The 20,676-nt window shown below is 34.5% G+C and overlaps 1 protein-coding gene across 2 annotated transcripts in view; it reads right to left on the bottom strand.

The window, feature by feature from the left end:
• Window positions 1-9,101: 9,101 nt before the first annotated feature.
• acj6 (abnormal chemosensory protein 6) overlaps window positions 9,102-20,676 on the bottom strand; it is a 44,671-nt gene continuing 33,096 nt past the window's right edge. For both annotated transcript variants that reach the window (XM_065366104.1, XM_065366103.1), the window contains 2 exons: window positions 16,913-17,089; window positions 9,102-10,528 (listed from right to left, as the gene is read on the bottom strand). In XM_065366104.1, the coding sequence (XP_065222176.1) occupies window positions 9,773-10,528; window positions 16,913-17,089 (933 nt within the window). In that variant the 3' untranslated portion in view covers window positions 9,102-9,772. The remainder of the gene's footprint in view (window positions 10,529-16,912; window positions 17,090-20,676) is intronic.

The raw sequence follows: 20,676 nt of genomic DNA, 5'->3' as shown, positions 1-20,676 counted from the left end.
TTTCGAAAACGGAGTTTTACCACACAACACTGCACTGATAATTACGAAATTACCGGCACTTTAAAACTGTCTTTTTACTTTCACCGACTGCGCCATTGTAGAATTCGCGTTATTCGAATAACGAAATCATTAAATAAAATATTATTAATCGTATATTTACATAATAATGAACGCATTACATATTCGGATATTAATGTGTCGTAAGTAAGAGATAAAGATAAATGCCGTAAACGAGGCGGCTATAACCAATACCACCTATAGTAAAAGGCCTGAGCGCTGAATCGTTATCACCTTCTGACGTCACCACTAGTAGATGGCTCGATTGTGTTTACCATTTGAATTTTAACGTACATTTAATGGCGAGTTCGTGAAATAGAGTAAAACTTTCGTTAAAAACGTTATTAAAATGATGACATTTTAATTAATATTCGTTCTAAAATGTGGTGTAGGGATGAGATATTGTTGTTTTCAACTACTGGTGGTGTTGGATTACTTTATTTTTGTACAAAAGTGAATTTTTCGCGATCTGTTTGTGTTGTGACATTGTGTGATTCGGATGTGTAGATATCTTGTGAAGTGCATAAAAATGAAAACTGATGTGTATTAGTGCCTGTGTTTTACTGGAATAACATCGCAGTGAAATGAATAGTGAACCATATAATCTAAAATGCGTTTTAAATCTGCATTGTGAATACAACCATCCAACTACAATGGATGGATAAGGTTATCTAATCAAGAATCAAGAAACCATCAACATCTCAAACCAATTAGATGATTTTAGTGGGATTTTGACAAGATTCGACGATTATTTAATTATATTTCACCAGTGAGTGTTGTAATATCCGCCAAAAGGTATAATTTTGTCAAGTTTATGTATAACTTTCATCTTTAATGTTGAAAAACAGTGTTGTTTATAACCTAATTTCTTCATTTTTTTTCATTAAAATCATTCCTACATGATCATAAATTCATTATTCATGTAGATAAAATATGAAAAATAAAATTTTCGCAGGATTTAATTCGTTTGAGTGCATTTTTCATTCAATTCTATAGTGTATTATGATATGTTAGATACGTAAGTACTACCAAGTAGCGATGACGTCACAAAACAGCGCTCAGGCCTTTTACTATAGGTGGTATTGCTATAACGTTGCAACGTAAATGCAACGTTGTCAGATTTGGTTCATTCGAACCGAACGTGGATACACTACACTATGGGAGAAATAACGCTTGCAGGAAGGAACTATCGTGATTTCAACTTTTGTGTGGGACTGAAATTTATCATCACCTAATTAGTGATCAATATTCGATCGATAATCATTATTGATCGTTTTCACTTTTCACCTACCTATAATTTTTTTTCTATCGAAGAGAATTTCAATTTTTACACTGGTGATTATCAATTTTGGAAACACTGCACGTCTCCCATTTTGATTGGTTAATTGGTTTGTTTATTTTATTTTCTTATCAATTTTTTGAAATTTTTTAATTTTTAAAAATTTTTCAAATCACGTATTATAAACGTAAATTGTGCTTTAAATATAAAGATTTGCTATAAAATTGTAAAAAAATACGTTCTACATCACGAAGTGAAGTTCATATGTAGATAGTTCGTTAAACCTCAATCGATGAATTTTGTTTGAAATCTTCAATTAAAACAGCATTATTCGGTGATTGCAGATACTGATAATATGGAGGAAGTCCGGAAACTGAATTTGGAAAATAGATCGCAATTTAAATCTCTTAAATCTATCGAATGCGCATTCGAGTCGTCCTGGAACCTGTAGCTCATTTGTTGAAGCTTTCACTTCGCCACACGAAACGTTTCCAAATCGATCTGAATGAATGTCAGAAAAACTGGCAGATAGATATGGTACGTTAGTGATAGTAATTGACCATCAATTTATTTTCACTCATTTTGTGATTCGAATAATGATTAATTCGTATTTCAACTTTACCTAAGTGTGTATAGCGTTTAATGAATATTGATAAGATTACATCGACTGGATTACTTACCTTTGATTTCATGATTATAGTCGTTTGATAACATTCCTGGCATATTGGACGTAACGTTGATGAGGATCTTACCTTGATTTATCTGGGCTGCTGAAGTGTCTATTTAATTGATTCAACGAGCTCTTTTTAAATCAATTAGGTTCCTGAGTCTCAGTAGTCAGTACACAGTTGATTGTATTTGGATGTTCTATCTAATCTGATGCATACTTACAGTACAGAGTGCAATCAATTCCATGCCCATATCAACGAACACGATAACAAGATAAGATACAACTGGCGAGTAAGCAATATTCAAGTTAATTTACCAATGTTTATTACGCTTGTGTAGTTACTTTGAACGATATTACTCGTATTATTATTAAAAAAAAAAAAAAAAGAATCGATAGGTATATCAATAAATACATAATACATAATAACAATCTCTGTCTGTTGGTAACAGCGTTAAACCAAACACATTGTGCAAATTGAGATTTGCAACTCTCGTCGTTTCCATTCGGTACCCTTATAAATGTCACTCAAACATCTTGAAGGTTGTTTTTCCCAATGTAGCGGGTGTCGTCGTAATGTAGTGTATTCGTAGAGAAGATCACGCGACCCTTCAGAAAAGTGAGTTTTATTAGAACCTCGAAAAGGCAGAATTCAACGTAACGACGGCAATTTAAACCGAACATTTTCATCGCTGTCTTGTCTGACGAAAATGAATAAAAATGAGCTCGCTGCAAACCTATATTTGGATAGGCTATCTGTGTACGAGTACGACGAGAACGATGGTACTGTAGATACGTATGATGAGGTGATGGCCTGAAGTTTCTTTGTAACAATTATGACTGGAATACAGACGACAGAAAGTAGATGCGAATTATGTAGTGTGTAGGTAGGTAGGTAGGTACTACAAACGTTTACGTGTTCGTATAAATTTTTCGCTAACAAAAGATTTACGTTACATTTTTCATGACTTAGGTAGTCGTTCGAGATACGAAGAGCGAACGCGATGAAAAGGAAACTAATATGAAATGTTAGAAGACTAGTACACACAAAATGATGTACATACTACATACATATATAGCGTAGTACGCAGACAAAGCGGCACCTATGTTTAAATTTCTCGAGTACTCGGTGCTTTTGAAAAGCAAAACATTTTGTGTAATCCTCGTATAATCCTATCATCAAAAGCCTGATAATAATAGCAGCTGCCTTATAACAAGTCAGTTAGGTTAAAGAGATGGCGAAAGAGCGAGAAAGCTCGAAAAACACGAACCATCAGAGCTAGAGAGCTAGCAGGAATGCGCGCACGCGAGGGAGTGATAAAATGAGAGGAAGGTAAATTAGCTCCCAGGACATAGAAGTGAAATCCCGTGGGAGATTATCTCCATTATATAGAGCCAACAGTCTCGAGACGGAATAGGGCAGCCTATACAGAAAACGAGTTACTATATAAGGGTATTAGAGCTCGTAAACACTAATGCAGATAAGCGAGGATTTCATTTAAACATGTTTGTTCATCTTTTCATGCTTGTACTTAGTACCGAGCTACCGACTACCGAAGCTTTTTAAGGGGCGAAGTTATTTTACGAAATGGGTACCTATTTTAAAAGTTATGTAAATGCTTCGCTAAATTAAGTTTTAACCGTTTAAATTTTTCGCCGCTAAATGGGCGCGGATGACTTCAAATCAGCATGATTATAATCGGTTCGCGGTCGTCGAATATAACTTTCGTTAAGAATTAGCGCCAGTTGCGAATCTGCCGCGGTGTGGTGGTTGTTTTTTTCAAATGTCCATCTCATGTCTATCAAATTTTATACTCCTGTCTGATGATGCTTACTCATCTGGAAAAAGACTTGTCTAGTTCATGCCAATCACTTCGAATCTCCTGATTCTTTTTTCGTGAAATACCGAATATTTTAAAATCATTATTCCGTCTATTATGTATTTGCAGATATATTTTTTTCACGCCGAAGAAATGCTCCTTCGTGACATTCGAATTGTTATTTATACTGCACGTTAAATAAACGAAGAAAGCGTATTTGCCGACGACGACGGCGACAGTTGAAAAAAAAATAACACATGTACATACACATAGGTATAGGTATAGGTTGCTACAACCACTACAACTCATCCAAAAATTTATTAAGCCGATTATTTGAAAAAAAAAAGAAGAAAAACGCACACACAAGGGGAAACGACACGGAAAGAAAAAGTAAATTAATAAAGAAATTCGGTTATTCTTGGGAAAAATTGTGCGTGCGTAACTCAAATTCTAATTAACGTCGAAAAGAACTTTTGAATTAGGAGGCTTGTTTACTCAAATAATAAGCTGCGACTGTTTCAGAAAACGGGATAACTTTCAGTTAGTAAATATGCGGCAATTTTAATCGATTTTTTTTGTTCATTTTTTCATTTTTTCGTACCCAAATTCAGAATGTATAATTACTTTTGTCTTTGAAAAAGAAAAGCAAATAGCTAAATTCAATTTTTTTTTTTATAATACCTAGTTCTTTATTATGAGACTGAATTCCCTAGGCTTGTCAATATTTATTTCATTAAACCAACTCGCGTATATTATTTTATTTTTATATTATTTGAAAATTTTAATTTTTTATCCGTTTAAACGCGGAACTAATTTTCTGTGTAGGTCTAGTCACTACCATGCGCTTAGTTGTTCGAAAATTTTCATTTAAAAATTTCATCGCGTTCAAATATTTTCTTTTCACGGTCCACTAATTATTAATTTTTTATTACCTAATCAAATATTAGCCCCGAAGTTATAAATCATCGCTGGCACGTGCAAAGTAATTCATCAACTTGGTAAATTAATTCGAATGAATACGCATAGTTCAACAGTTTAGGCGGGAAATTTCACTTTAATTAATTAACGTTCGCCGTAAAGTTCTTTGATTTAATTATTTTCGAGTAAAATTTCAGTTTTGCTTGAACAATTTGAAAATATGCCACGTTGACCAGATTTTAATTTAATGAAAATTTTCAACAGAATGTCGAAAGTCGAAACTACCTGTACGTTTAGTGAACCTATACCTACTCGTATATATTTGTCGTATTGATTTTTCAGCTTTTTATATGCAGTTTATATAATGACTCAACCATATAGGATGGCTGAAGGTTGTGATGTTTTCTCTATTGATCGAATTTTATGTAATTATGAATGGCACAGGCACAGGCATAGTGCAGTATTGACAATTTTCCTTTTAGCTAAATTTTCGTTTGAAAACGTCGTGTTTATTCGCTCAGTCATGATTCGAGGAGTAGGGATAGGACTAGGAGCACTCTTAAAATCCGTCCCAGAGTCCCAGAAGTCTGATGCATTAAAAAAAAAAAATTTTACCGAACAAAAAGATCATCTTGGATGAAGGCATTTTAAACAAAATTCGTTCAAATTTCGTAATTAGGATTGCTTTGGTGTCAGATGGAAGGAGTTCGAGTAGAAATGGCCTTGATTCAAACGTCATGGATCTCCAAATATTTAGGAGGGGATGAAGGAGAGTGAAGAAAATCAAAAAAGTCAAAATACATATAAATCAATCTACATATAAGAAATCAAAATTTTCATATTAGGTAGGTACCTATATATCCAAAAATCAACTTTTAGATTAATTTATAGGAAAGGAAACAGTTTTTTTTTCGTATTTTTTGACCTTGAAAAATTTTGTGTCACTCAACCACCTCTCCAGATTAATTAAGTGAACTGAAATTTTGCATGCATATTTGGACGTTGTCCTGAATGCGTTTTTTGGAGGTTTCAACTTTTCAACATCAAACAAATGTATTTTCACACTTTTCCCAAATTGACCCGAGAGGTTGAAATTCATCACATACATGCGGAGGATGCCCAATATATGCGCTCTTTAGGGGTGATTTTCGAGCCTTTTCTGGTAAATTTTGATTCGGGTAATCGCTGGAACCTCCCCAAAATCGACCAAACTAGCTCGACCCGTTTATTATGAATATGATACGTGAAGTTTCGAGTAATTGAATAATGATTTTATAAACGAACGTTGAAATATTTATTTTTATTTTCAACAATTATTATGACATAAGTATTCTCCATTTTCAAAAAAAAATCTATACAGAAATACAATTTTTTAAACAAGGACATACATGAAAGATTTACCCAGAAAATATCAACGTCATCTAATAATGAATTGCTTTGAAAATTTGATACTGGTAAAGTTGCAGCGTAAAATCGAGAAGTTGCAGATTAATATAGCTTTTCTCGAGGGCCTTGAAAATTAGATACCGACAGAAGGAAATTTTACTTCTTTGTAAATTAACGCTGCTAGATTGGAAAATTATTTAATTTGATTTTTCATTTGTCTGTTTTCCCTTCGTGTTTATATTTCCTCCCTTTATTAAACGATTCTCTAAAAAGATAAAGTAGTATCTAGGCTATATTGTTGTTTAATCGTGAATTTTTATGAAAATATCAACGTCTGTTAATTCGTTTCGCAACGTGAGGGATTTCCTAATGCTTAAAAATTCCTCTACGTTTGCTCGTCTTCTCAATTTACCTTGCAACTAGGTATTTTTTTTTTAAATTGAATATTTAATTACTACAGTACATCGTCTTAAACGCTAATGAAAATTTTCAATAAAATAAAATTCGTTAACTAAAACAGGAAAAAAAATGATAAAATTAATAAACAACGCTAAAAAGTGCATTCGCAATTTTTAATTTGTAAAAATACATAAAAAATAAAAAGAAAAAAACGTACTTACGCTATACGTAAAATATATTTATAAATGGTATAATACTGATAGTATTTATAAAATAAACTGTACATATTAACAAGAGACTTTTGTACATTGTAAAATAGATTATTGCACGAATACATTTTTTTTAGGTAAGTACTGTACACATCACAGTATTTGAGATCACTTCTCAGCATATACACGATTTTATACAAAACAAAGTCGCTTTAAAAAATATTCATCTTGAAAGTCACGTTTCTAGGCATTTAGAATTCGTTAAATTCTATTTTTTTCACGAGCGTTTCCTACTCACTTGAAGTTTTTTTAAGGTGCTTTGATAATTATTTGTGGAAATAAACAATCCCAACTGGCTGAAAATTTTGAGTTGGGCAAATCACCAACCGAAATTTCAGGTTGACTTTTGGTGAATTTTTAAAAATAAAATATAGGCCAAAAATGAGGGGAAAAAGTCAAAGTTTTACCAAATTGACATAAATAAATTTGAAATTTGCGACGTAGGTATCCTATTTTTGACTCGTCGAATAGATTGGAAACAGTTTTAAGTCGTTTTGAATGAAAGTTGAAATTTATTCCATAAAATTTTACCTGGTGAATTGGAAAGCTGAAGTATTTCTTTATATGTACTTCCACATAATTTCAATACGTTGAGTCGGGAGAAATTTTAAAATTTTAGAAAAATTGAAAATCGCGCTGGAGGCTCCAGAACGGTTCAACATGGCTATATTCGGATTCAGGGGGGGGGGTGAAGGAGAAGGTTAGTCTTAGAAATAAAATTCGATCGTTGGGTAAATTTCAAAAATGTCTGTAATACGAAATGAATACTTTTTTGATTTTTTGAATTTTTTTTCATCTCATGGAGAAATTTTTAAATTCTATGGGAATCGAAAGTCGTGTCGGAGGCTCCAGAATGATTGGAAATGGTGAAATTTGGTTTGGCTGAGGAGTTGACATCCTATTTCAGGACTAATTTTCATAAATCTCCGAAAATAATCAATTTTGAATTTTCAAAAATTCTCTCAACATTGAAAAATCTATTTGAGAAGCTGAAATTTCTGGTGTGGGGGGGGTTCATACCATGATCGTTTCAAAAATCGTGGTCCTAATCGAATTGAAGACGAACATACTGACAAGGGAACCTCTTGAGGTGCCCGCCTCCGATTTGAACGGGATCGCGATTTTTGGAAAGAGCATGTTCTAAAACCCCCAAATCCTATTTTCAGCTGCCTAAGTTCATTTTTCGAATTTTGGCGAATTTTTGAAAATTCAAAATTGACTGTTTTTGGCGATTTATGCTTTTTTTAAAAAAAGTACGTACTTGACCAATAAAAATGGTCAAAATAAGTCCCAAAACTAATATGAATTCTCCAAATCTAAATTTCACTATTTCCAGCCATTCGGGAGCCTCCAGCGCTATTTTTCAATTTCTCCAGAATTTTGAATTTGCTCCAGAAGGCGTGAATATGTAATTGGACAGCTAAGAATCGAGTTGTGTGTTATACTCGATCCGTTTAACGAGTTTATCCACATTTGAGTTGCCCAATTGCATATTCACGCCTTCTGGAGCAAATTCAAAATTCTGGAGAAATTGAAAATCGTGCTGGAGGCTCCAGAATGGCTGGAAATTGTGAAATTTGGATTTGGGGGGTTAGTTTTGGACAAAATACAGCGATTCGCGTGAATTTCAAAAATTTCCACACAAAAGGAAAACTTTTGATTTTTGAGATTTTTTAACTTGAAAAAATCTGGTCAAAAAACTACTCTTGAGGTGTCCGCCCCAAAACCGACTCAAATGTGGATAAACTCGTAAATAGATCGAGTATAACACACAACTCGATTTTTAGCTGCCCAATTTCATATTCACGCCTTCTGGAGCAAATTCAAAATTCTGGAGAAATTGAAAAAATCGCGCTGGAGGCTCCAGAATGGCTGGAAATGGTGAAATGTAGATTTGGAGAATTAATATTAGTTGTGGGACTTATTTTGACCATTTTTATTGGTCAAGTACGTACTTTTTTTTTTAAAAAAAACATAAATCGCCAAAAACTGTCAATTTTGAATTTTCAAAAATTCGCCAAAATTCGAAAAATGAACTTGGGCAGCTGAAAATTAGGATTTGGAGGTTTTAGAACATGCTCTTTCCAAAAATCGCGGTCCCGTTCAAATTGGAGGCGGACACCTCAAGAGGTTCCCTTGTGAGACATTTTCTAGTCAGCGTGTTGAAATTAGAACATAAACTAGGTAAATTTTAGCTTTTCCAATTTCATTGGACAAAATTTTGTGGGAATTTCAATTTCAAAAATCTGCCAGAGACTTCAAAACTGTTCAAAATGATTCGAATTCGTTTCCAATCGATTCACCAGTTGTTGGGGGGCGGGGGGGCGTGAGGTTGAAAATAGGGTGCACGTCAAATTTTGGTTTTCTGAGTCAATTTGTTGTAATTTTGATTGTGTTCGCATTTTTGACCCAAATTTTATACTTTTAACTCCTGAAATATTGACTGATGGTGTATTTTGGCCTCTCTTTCGATGGAAAAGTTTTCTGCCTATGGAGTACCTCCCTGTCCCTTTTCAGCGGGAATATTCTTTTGATGAGCTAGTCTTTGTAAATGGAATCAATATAAAGTGAGCTTGTTGTTGCAGTCGGAAGGTTTTTGATGTTGTTGCCTAACAGAAATATGATACTTCTATTGCCTGGTTGGTATACCATGTTTTCATTGACTCCTCAGTCACCTTCCTGCTTGCTTAAATGTTTGCCAGTTTTATCGCTTTCAATTAAATTTTATCTTCGTTCGATGAGCAAATCAATATTTTAGAGGTAGAAAAATACCTACGATAAAAATGAGGGATCTTGAGATGAAAATACGTTCGAAGTGATTTTCCAACCATTACAGCGACTATTCGAATGTTTCGTTCGAAACAAACCAACAATAAGGTAAAAACGAAATAAAAAGCCAAACGAAAAACAAAAATTCGTAGGTACACGCTCGAGAAGATACGACGAGTAGGTAGGTAGAAAAAAAATTGAAACATGGTCAATGTTGAGCGGCGAATTTCATTCTTTTCTGTTTTTGCCTCTGATTACAAAACCAAACCCTAACGACGTTCTTTTTTAAATCTAATTTTTCGGCAATGGCGGCGATTTTCTCGCCCGATGGTCTAGGCTGTACAGCGAAATACGCTTCCAGCGATCTCTTCTCCGGAGCGGCTATGGAGGTTCTTTTTCGTTTCTTTTCGCCGGCTGGAAGTACACTGGGTGCGTCCGGATCTCTTCGTTTGTTCTTGGCTTGCGCTTCAGCTTCTTCTAGCCACGCTTGTAGGATAGGTTTCAAAGCGATCATATTATTGTGCGATAAGGTTAACGATTCGAAACGACAAATGGTCGATTGCGATAAGGCGCCGACGCCTGGAAGTTTGAGATTTGCTAAAGCTTTGCCGACGTCCGCCTGCGTCACGCCTAATTTGATTCTCCTCTGCTTGAAGCGTTCGGCGAACGCCTCCAGTTCTCGCGGATCGGTATCCGAGTCCGGATGCTGTAGGCCGACCGGCATTCCGGGATGGTGGCCGCCCGGATGATGGTGAGTAGGTGGTACGTGACTGGACAGAGGTCCGCCGTGGTGATGGTGGTGGTGATGGTGACCGGACATCATGCCGTTCATCGATGGCCCGTACATCGAAGCTCCCTGCAGGTGACCGTGGGCGCCGCCGTCCGATAAAGGCGTCAGCGTCGTCATTCCGGAAGATGTCAAAGGCTCCAGCATATCTAAACCGTCCATACCGTGATGGTTTACCTGAAACATACGACCAACAAGCGTGATTATAGCCAACAACTCCAGATACGATGTACTCGTAATTCGTAATTCGTCCTCTCGTGCGCGGTGCGGTGCGCTTAATCGTCGGTGTATGTCTCTCAAATCGAGCAGAAAAATTAAAACGAGCGTAGCTAGTAAAAAATTTCACACTATTGTTAACAATAATAAGAAGTAACATGTTTTGATACTTAACATAAAAGCACTTTAAACGCAATGAATGAACGAATGAATGAACGAATGAATGAAAAAAAAAAGAGTAGTAGGTACATATAGAAAGGGGTGACACCAAAGGGATAGATCGGTTTAACAAATTTGAAGTATATTATACATACGTATATACTCGTATATGCGTATACTGTATAACAAGAAAGGCGGGCGGATCGCGAAGAGGATTAGAGATGATAAAACACGAAGTGTACAAACATGTAATCGAATGAATAATTGATTCGAATTGTTATTATATAACGGTGTATTACCCTTTCTGTGGTAGTCCCACGGGGTGGTCGCACGGCCCTGTTCCAATTGTCGGACGGGGTAGTTTGCCCCTTTCCAATCGACAAGGGTAGTAACAGACAGGACAATGATTCACTGTTACTTCCTCACCACTTGTACTCCCAGGCGACGAATATTTCATCATTACGCCTTCTCTCTAGCTTCTATCTCTCATTGACATATGAACTGTATCCCAAAGTCAACTTTCGAATCCCGAATCCAGCTCACTGCTGCCCTGCCCACCCGCACCCCTACCTATACCAGAGTATGTTCGCGCGAAAGAAAAATGCGCGCCTTTTAACCCAACTATCGTCATTTTTTAAAAAGCCAGATTGCCTTTGCATCGCGTTACCGATGATTTACACACAGCCGCCAGTGAAACAAATGGCGAATAAATAAGCTTTCCTTTACCGTAAAATGATGTTTTCAAATAAAGCGCCACCTCGCAGCTGAATAAAGATTTTCTCACTACGAAAGTATTCAAGTGTACATATAGTGTACTTCCTGATGTTTATTAGTTTTTCATTACAAAAGAGCGCATACCTTTATGCCACATTCATCTCCCCCTTTTTTTTTTTCATTTTTTGAATGAGTTAGGGGAGCAGGTATTTATTAAAATAGGTACGTATACATATAAAAATTACAAATTACGGCGCAGCCAGGTTAGGATTTTCTTATACGAGGGACGAAAGAAGACTTTTGAATACCTACGTGGGGTGTATCGTGTATCTACTCTACTTGAAAAATTGAGCCCCCCTTTCATCGTCCACAATACAACTCTCTTCCAGGTTGAGATATGACTTCAAGATGTAAAATTCTCTAAACATGAATTTTCGAAAGCTTTTGGTCTTTCTTCACACGGGCTTGTTTGTTTTTATTTTTCAAGTTTGAATTTTTTGTATTTCAAAATTTTGAAGCAAACATAATAGGTAAACTTCGTTCATCACACAAAAAACGTATTTTTTATACATCTCAAAATACTGATCTTCAAAAGTTTTGTTTTTTTTCTCATTTTGAATTTAAAAAAAAAAATTATTCAAATTCTATCATTTTTATGCCTCTCAAAATACTAATTTTCCAATAACAAACAGATGGAAAATATTCTTAAATTCATCAGAGAAAATAATCTTTCAACCCGAATCTAGACTAATAACCCCTCGAAACTGGGCGTACAAATCCTGGCAATTATACCCGTCCAGTATAAAAAAATGTAAATAAAAGAGCTTTTGCCCATTTGAAATTTAAAATTTTTCAAAAAAAATCATCATTTGAATTTTTGAATTTTGAAGCAAAATAATAAACTTGTTATTAGTTCTTAACTTATCACATGATAGAACATCGTTTTTTATACTTCTCGAAATATTGATTTTCAAGAGCTTTAGCTCTCCCGTTATTAAAAAATTCCAGACTTGAAGAAGAAATGAATACAAAATTATACCCATCAAATGACAAAATTGTCATTTCATCTCTTACTTATTTTAGGCCTACTTTGAAACTTTCCGTTTTAATTCGAAAAATTGGTAAGATTTTTTTTCAAATGTCACTCAAATTTTCCAAAAAAATTTTTTATATTTTTTTAAAATTTGTTATTTTGAAATAAGTTTTTTTATCCTCCCAATTTTATTCCATTAGCAAGAGCTTCAAAGGTGAAAATGAAATCAAAAATTTAAATGATTGAGATGTTTGAAGAGATTAGAAAAGCGCAAAATTTGAACATAAAATTTTAGCTCACCCACGTTCCCTCCCCCCTCCCCCCTCTCTTAACATATTTACGGAACATTTTTTTTGCATAATTTGTTATCAACGATCTGTATTAAGCATTTTTTGGGATTTTTTTTATTTAGTCATTTTTAATCAACTTTTTGTAGTTTCAAAATGTTTTCATGGCATTGTAATACATTTTTGAAGAATTTTCGCGATATTTTGCTTGGCTTTTTCGTGCTTTGGTCAATTTTATAGTGAATTTGAGTTATTTTTAATGCAATTTCAACAGCTTTTACAATGTTTTCTGTAAGTTTTCATCAATTTTTAATAATTTTTTCCAATTTTCAACTTTTTACTTTTTTAAATTAAATTTTGCGATGTGTTTCATTAATTTTTCACCTTTTTAGCCAGCTTCACGACATCTGAACAAATTTTCTAATTCGCAATTTTTCATTTTTCCCCTATTAGTCCGGCATACGACAATAGAAGTAATTGCACCTCCCCACCCCGCCGATCCTCCGGGACAAGTTTTTTTTAAAGGGGGCATCCTAAGGAACATTTTAAAGCAACCTTGCCCAAAAAAAAGTTGGCCTTACTTAGAAAATGGCGGTCATTTTGATTGACAGGTCAGCCGAAATCGCAGATTTTGCGTTTCAACATTAGACTTGCACGAAATTTTTCAAGCCTTACAAAGGTAGATCGAAAGATCATGCAAAAATTTATCACCTGTCAAAACTTCAAGTGCTAAAGTGTGTTTTTCGATTTATGGTGAATTTTTAAAAATCCAATTTAGGCCAAAAATGAGGGAAAAAATCAAAATTTTACCAAATTGACCAAGAAAGCTGAAATTTGTGATATACCCGATTTTCGACATGCCAAATCGATTGGAAACTGTTTCAAAGCGTTTTGAGCAGTTCTGGAGCCTCCAGCAGATTTTTGAAACTCGAAATTCCCACAAAATCCCATCAAATTGGACTTGTAAAACTGAAATTTATCCTAAAAAGTAAATTCAATACGCTACGAAGTACTGCAGGTAAATTTCAAGTCGTTTTGGAGCCTCCAGCAACTTTTTGAAATTTTCTGAAGCCTCCAGCGACTTTTTTGAAAATTACTGGAGCTTCCAGTAGATTTTTGAAACTTGAAATTTCCATCAAACTGAGATGGAGAGTTGAAATTCATTCTGCAAACTAACTTCAATACGCTACGAAGTTGACTGCTGGTGGATTTCAAGTCGTTTTGGAGCCTCCAGCGACTTTTTGAAAAGTTGTATGTATATGGCGTGTTTTTGGCAAATTGAAATTTCTTAAAAGTAGCTGGAAGCTTCGAAACCATTTGAAACCACCATGTAGTCCGCGAAGTAAATTTCAGCTTGCCAACTCCATTTGATAAATTAATGTTGCGGGAATTTCAAGTTTTAAAAATCTACTGGAGGCTCCAGTAATTTTCAAAAAAGTCGCTGGAGGCTCTAAAATGACTTGAACCCACCTGAAGTCGTTTTCAGAGGGTGTTAAAATTGGAGTGTAGAGTAAATTTCAGCTTTCCAACTTCATTTGATGAAATTTTGTGAAAATTTAAAGTTTCAAAAACCTGCTGAAGGCTTCAGGAAATTTCAAAAAGTCGCTGGAGGCTCCAAAACGACTTGAAATTCACCTGCAGTATACTTCGTAGCGTATTGAATTTACTTTTTAGAATAAAATTCAGTTTTACAAGTCCAATTTGATGGAATTTTGTGGGAATTTCGAGTTTCAAAAATCTACTGGAGGCTCCAGAACTGCTCAAAACGGTTTGAAACAGTTTCCAATCGATTTGGCATGTCGAAAATCGGGTATATCACAAATTTCAGCTTTCTTGGTCAATTTGGTAAAATTTTGATTTTTTCCCTCATTTTTGGCCTAAATTGGATTTTCAAAAATTCACCATAAATCGAAAAACGCACTTTAGCACTTGAAATTTTGACAGGTGATAAATTTTTGCATGATCTTTCGATCTACTTTTGTAATGTTTAAAAAATTTCGTGCAGGTCCTATGTTGAAACGCAAAATCTACGATTTCGGCTGACCTGTCAATCAAAATGGCCGCCATTTTGTAAGTAAGGCCAACTTTTTTTTGGGCAAGTTTGCTTTAAAATGTTCCTTAGGATGCCCCCTTTAAGAAAACACTTGTCTCGGAGTATCGGCCGGGGGGGGGGTTCAAGTACTCCTATTGTCATATGCCGGACTATATCTGGAAAAAAATGTTGCTGTTGGCCCTGGAAAAATATCGAAAAATGAAAAAAAAGTTCAATTTATGAAGATTCTTTGTCCCTGCTTGAGAATTTTTCGAAATAATCCCATTTTCAAGAAATAACTTTCCCCGGCAATTCAAACCATATTGGCCCCCCCCCGTAGTGAGAAGCCCCTCAAAGTTGAAAAAAATCACAAAAAATGAGAATAAATCAAAATCGGGAAAATTTTTTGAAAATAACTCATTTCCACATTTGCTCTACATAAACCCCTTTTCAAGAAATAACCTTTGTTCGGCCTCCAAATGATGTTGGCTCTCTTGTATGGACCCCCCCCCCACCAAATCAGGGAAAAATATAAAAATATAAAAATTGATGTATCTGTACACATTTTTTGAAAATTTTTCACCGATGGGCAGAATCTTTCTAAATAAGCACTAAAGCCTCTCAAAGTCGAAAAAAATCAACAAAAAAATGAGAAATTTGTTCTTGTACAAATTTTTTTGAAAATGTTTCATTTCTCAGCAGAGTACTTTTACATTGATAACCCACTTCTTCAAGAAGAACACCCTCTGGCACTCCAAATGATAATGATCCCCTTTTATGAAACCTCCAAAATTAAGAAATATCGAAAAAGATGAAAAATTGACGTCTGTAGATGTACAAATTACTCGAAAATGTTTCATCTCTGTGCAGAATACGTCTAGATAGGTAATTCTTTTTTCAAGAAAAACCTTCCCCCAGTCCCCTCAACAATCTTGACCATCTACACAGAGATCGCCAAAGTTGAAAATTTTTTTTAAAATGGAGGTAAAGTCTCCTCTGCGAGGAACGTTTCAAATCATGGAATCATGGATATTATGTTTTTTGCTTTAAACCTAAAAATGAAATCTCGTTGATAGGGATTCTTAAGGATTTTTCCAAGTTTTCAAAAATCGTACATTACACGATTTCAGAACGTCAATAAGTCTTTCTGTGAAAATTTGACCTAACTTTATTACAAGCTCTTGGAAATCGGACTTATTAAGATCTAAACGTCCACTTCAATGTTACTCTATTTCAAAATTTCAGAAATTGGTCACTTTTCTACAAGTTTTTAAAAGGCTGACACGATGCCGTAGATATGTCGAAAATTGTTCCAAGTTCTTGATAGTCAGACAAAATATTGCAAAATTGTAAAACTATACATATTTGTTAGTGATGAATTGTTTTCCCAAGTTTTTTAAAAATCTGACATACCAGTGTTTTTCTTATGAAGATTGACCAAATCCAAGGACTAAAATTTAGAAGAAAAAAAATGTAAAAAATCCTTTTTTTCATTTTTTTAGAAAAGGGGCAAGTTTCACTTTTTTTTATCATGTAGAGAGGTCAAAATTATTTAACAGTATCTCTAATGAAAATGAACCAAATACCTACAAGGATTAGAATGTAACATTTTTTTTTAGATTTTTTATATATTTTAAGATTGGTAGGAGGGAGGTTTCCTAGCACGACTTATTTTTACTAACATGATGGGAGAAATTTTTTTCATGAAATCCGACAACATTAGGGCGTCATCAAATATTTTTTTTACAAGTAAGTAGGTATAAATCAGAGCTTTCCCCTCTAATCCAGTGGTTAGTCTTGAGTGGCGATAGGAGGCTAAAATAGGTATGTAAGTAGATTTTACCTAAGAAGGGACTTGACTGAGGTGTTAGAACTAGAAAGTTCACAATTTTAAAAATGTTGTCAGATTACATTGATTGGAGAGTTCACCAGCACCTCTTATTTTTCACCGAGGGGGCTGGAAATTTTATGGTGTGATTTTCTCACCTCAGGTACCTAACAACTTTAGGGAGTGGGAGCGAAGAAAAACGAAAAAAATGTCCACCATTTATAAATAGAGTACCTAGTTACACCCTACTGGTGATTAAATAATTTGCGAAAATTTCCAACGAATAACTCACTTGATGGGGTCTGGAGTTGGGTGGTGGATGGTGTGGAGCTCCCATGGTATGGTACATCATATCATGCTTTAAAGGTGATAAACTGCTAGGCGAGTTGGTTTGATGTTTAATATCGGCAACAGCTAAAGCTTCAGCTCTACTCAGTAATCCGTCATTTAATCCGCTAAATATGTCACCCTGTATGGAAAATACACATCGCTGATTAGAACACAATATTGGTACGTCAATTTGCAAAAAATTCCTGCAGTATATAAGCGTATTAAGCGTATCATATATGCAACATATGTATATGTAAGTAGGTAGATGATATAATCTGAAATCGTAAAATTCTGCTGATACACAGTATACGTGGATTTCAGTCAACTTGAACTCTTTCGGGGTTCTCTTTTTTTTTTGCGTGAAGTTGACATAGTTAGTTGAATGGATACCATTGACGAAAGAAAAAAAGTTCATGAATAAAAAATGCGCCCGTGTATGAAATAATGGTCACGTGACAGCGTTATTTATGTGACAGATTAACATTCGTAAGTGGTTTTTATAAGTGTTTGATAATGCTACCTCTTAAGCTTAGATTAGAATATTAGATGAAGACTTTTTCTACTTCATGTGTACTTTTCTTAAAGATTTTTTTCTCCTTATATACGAGTATACTGGTAGGTACTACTCGTACGAGAAAAATAAGACCGAGATGAGCGGCCGCGGCCGGTTCTATATATTTTTCTTAGATTCTTCTTGGCGATAAGAAAATATGATCTTTAGATTTAATACGGTAAACAAAAATTATTTTTTTTCTCGTTTACCAACTCTCGTTTGGAACAAAAATCTTGAAAAAAATTTCATTTTAATTTTGAATGCGGTTTACTTTACAGACCGAGAGAGAGATACAAAAAAGTCGAGTAGATACTCCACGTTGGCGAAATTTATCAGTAGGTAAGTACAGGACAGGAGCAGGACTGCGGACTGCAGTGCAGGTCCGGTGGATGGCTGCGGATTCGCATCTTGAGTGCATGCTTGAAACGATTTGTATATAAGTACATTTAAGAGAGATTTTTATGCATAAGGGATGACGGAATTTCAATCGATTTGTATAGCTTTTTATTCTACACTACTTTAGTCCTATGGTACAGTGTATACTGTATAGCGACTGCTATTCGTGTACTCGTACTCGTACTCGTATATACACGTTGTCGTCGTTCTCGCTGCTATACGAGTAAAATCATCAACCACGAGTTGAATACGTAATAAAAAATTTAACGAAGATCGAGTCGAATAGAATTAAAAATTCATCCAAAATAAAGGGAAGTTTACGTCGCGTCGCTCGCTCGCTCGCTCGTCCAATCCGTGCGTAGGTATTCGTATTTTGTACGCAGCAAGTTCATTTTACTCGTATTCGCGCATTCGGCTCATATTCCCACTAATAGCGTAAAACATGTTTTATCAATTAAAATTATGAGTCTACGCGGCAGCTTAATGTTGCAGGTGTCCATTTGTCGAATTAACTAATTTTTCTTGCCCTTTTTCCGCCATTGTTTTCAATTTCAAAGTTCAAATTTCAAGACGATAGGTATTGAGAAAAATTTTCTGTGTATTTTTAAGTTGCGAATTGATCCGCTGATTATTGTAGATTCGTTATCAGATTATTGAGTGACTTAAAACAGTTCCAAACAAAGCATAAAAAAGCAGTAAGAAATTAGGGATTTACTGTAAATTTCAATTTTCCAATTTAAAGTACAATTTTTTAAATTTTTCCAACTTGAAAAAATTCCTATAAGTATTAGTTCTTTGATTTCATATGCAACTGTCTTTCAGTTTTTCCATTTGTTTGGGGGGGGGGGGCGAGGGAAAGACAAGGAGGCACATAAATATTTTTTCAAATTAACACTTGGGCCTACGTATTTTTACAAATCATTTTTTTTGGTGGTGGAAGGAGGTGAGGTGTCTATTGTCTAACAGTCCTGTTAGTCCTGCTAAAGTCCTGATTTTCAACAATTTTATCCAAAAGTCCTGCTTTTTTTCAATCAGACTTCAATTTATGTATCAAATTCATTTCTCCTTTTCTCATTCATCGTTGAACCTTCATGGAGTGAGCATCTCAGTACACTCATACAATGTATTAAAATGCCTAGTAATATTACCGATCTGATATTGAAGAAATCAATTGATAACAAGAGGGCCTTACTACCTGAATTGGAATTGAAAAATGCCAAACCTCGAGTTCCAAACGATGGTGAATTTCAATTACCTAAAAGAGCTGTTAAACATCCAACAAATGTTGCTCCACCCAACATCTCTACGAAAAACAAATTCAATTCCATTGCAGTGGAAGAACCTGAAGAGAATTCGTCGACTTCAAAAGAAACTTCAAAGGTTAGGATACCTCCGATAATTCTCCCCGATGTTGCGAATTATATGTCTAAACTCTTGGAAATCAAGAAAATTATGACAAAAAAATTTGAAACCAAAAGAACGAATCAGGTTCTGATATTCTTGACAGGCATTGATGATTTTCGTAATTTGACCAGAAAATTTGAAGAGGATAAAAGACAATTCTTTACATTTAGTAACCCTAAACAGAAAAAAATTTCTGTGGCGATGAAGAATGTCCCCTATTCGATTACAGATGACGAAATTCAGGGCCCATTTTTCGATTTAAAAAAAAAAAGAATTGAAGAGTGATATTCCAAAACTCGCTTTGTCCATTTTTATCGAAGTTGGGTTTTCAGCAGTACCTGGTAGATGAAGTATTAACTCACATTCCTACATCATCAACCTACCAAAATGAGGTGTTAAACTCACCTAAATAGCCAATTCACTAAAAATTTAAAAAAAAAATAATGTTCCAAAACGCGCTCTGTCCATTTTTATTGAAATTTTTTTCAGCAGTATTTAGTTGAAGTGTATACTCCTACATCATAAATCCGCCCAAATAAAGTGCTAAACTCGCCTAAAAAGCCAATTTACCCGTTTAAAGGAAAACTGTTTTTCCTCTTTCCTGAAAAGTTGTGAAAATGGACAAAGCGAGTTTTGGAATATCACTCTTCAATTACTTACACATTTTTGAGAACTTTTGGCTTCGTTTCACTAAGGTATTGAAATACGCCATCTTTGGTTATAGAAAAAAAATTTTAAGGACTCAATTTATTAATGATACCGCCAATTTACGTTATTTTTTTACTTCATATTCATTTTAAATACACAAAATAAACATTTTCCCACCATTTTTTTGATTCCATTTCATTATATGACTGATATGAAAAAATCACATCACCGTCAAGACTACAAAATTTAATAACCGAAAATGGCGTATTTCCATACCTTTCGCTGGGGCTATTTACTTCTTCTTCCAAATAAAAAACCTATTGTTCAAATTGAAGAAATGTTCAGAAAAATAATCTCCTCCCTGCATAAAGAAACTGTCTTTTTTTACTTTTTAAAACATGAATTTTTGAGATTTTTTTTTCGCTTCACTTGGCCTTGTTTGCTTTTCTTTTTCATGTTTCAATTTCTTTTAGATCATCATTCAAATTTTAAAATTTTGAAACCAAAACAATAAACTTTTTCATTCATTACACAAGAAAACGCCGTTTTTATATGTACCTCTCGAAATACTGATTTTTGAGAGCTTCTGCCAAAAAAAAAAAAACATCATTAATTGAAGCATACGTTTCCAAAACGCACTAAGTCCAAAAAAATATTGATAAGAAATTCATGGTACTTAGTACAATTCGGAAACGTAGAAATGGCCCAAATTGGCTGATTTTTTT

The sequence above is a fragment of the Planococcus citri genome, chromosome 5 (assembly GCF_950023065.1).
Source record: "Planococcus citri chromosome 5, ihPlaCitr1.1, whole genome shotgun sequence".
NCBI lineage: Eukaryota > Metazoa > Arthropoda > Insecta > Hemiptera > Pseudococcidae > Planococcus > Planococcus citri.
Note: the sequence above shows the minus strand (reverse complement) of the source record. Positions and strands in the feature narration are given on the sequence as shown.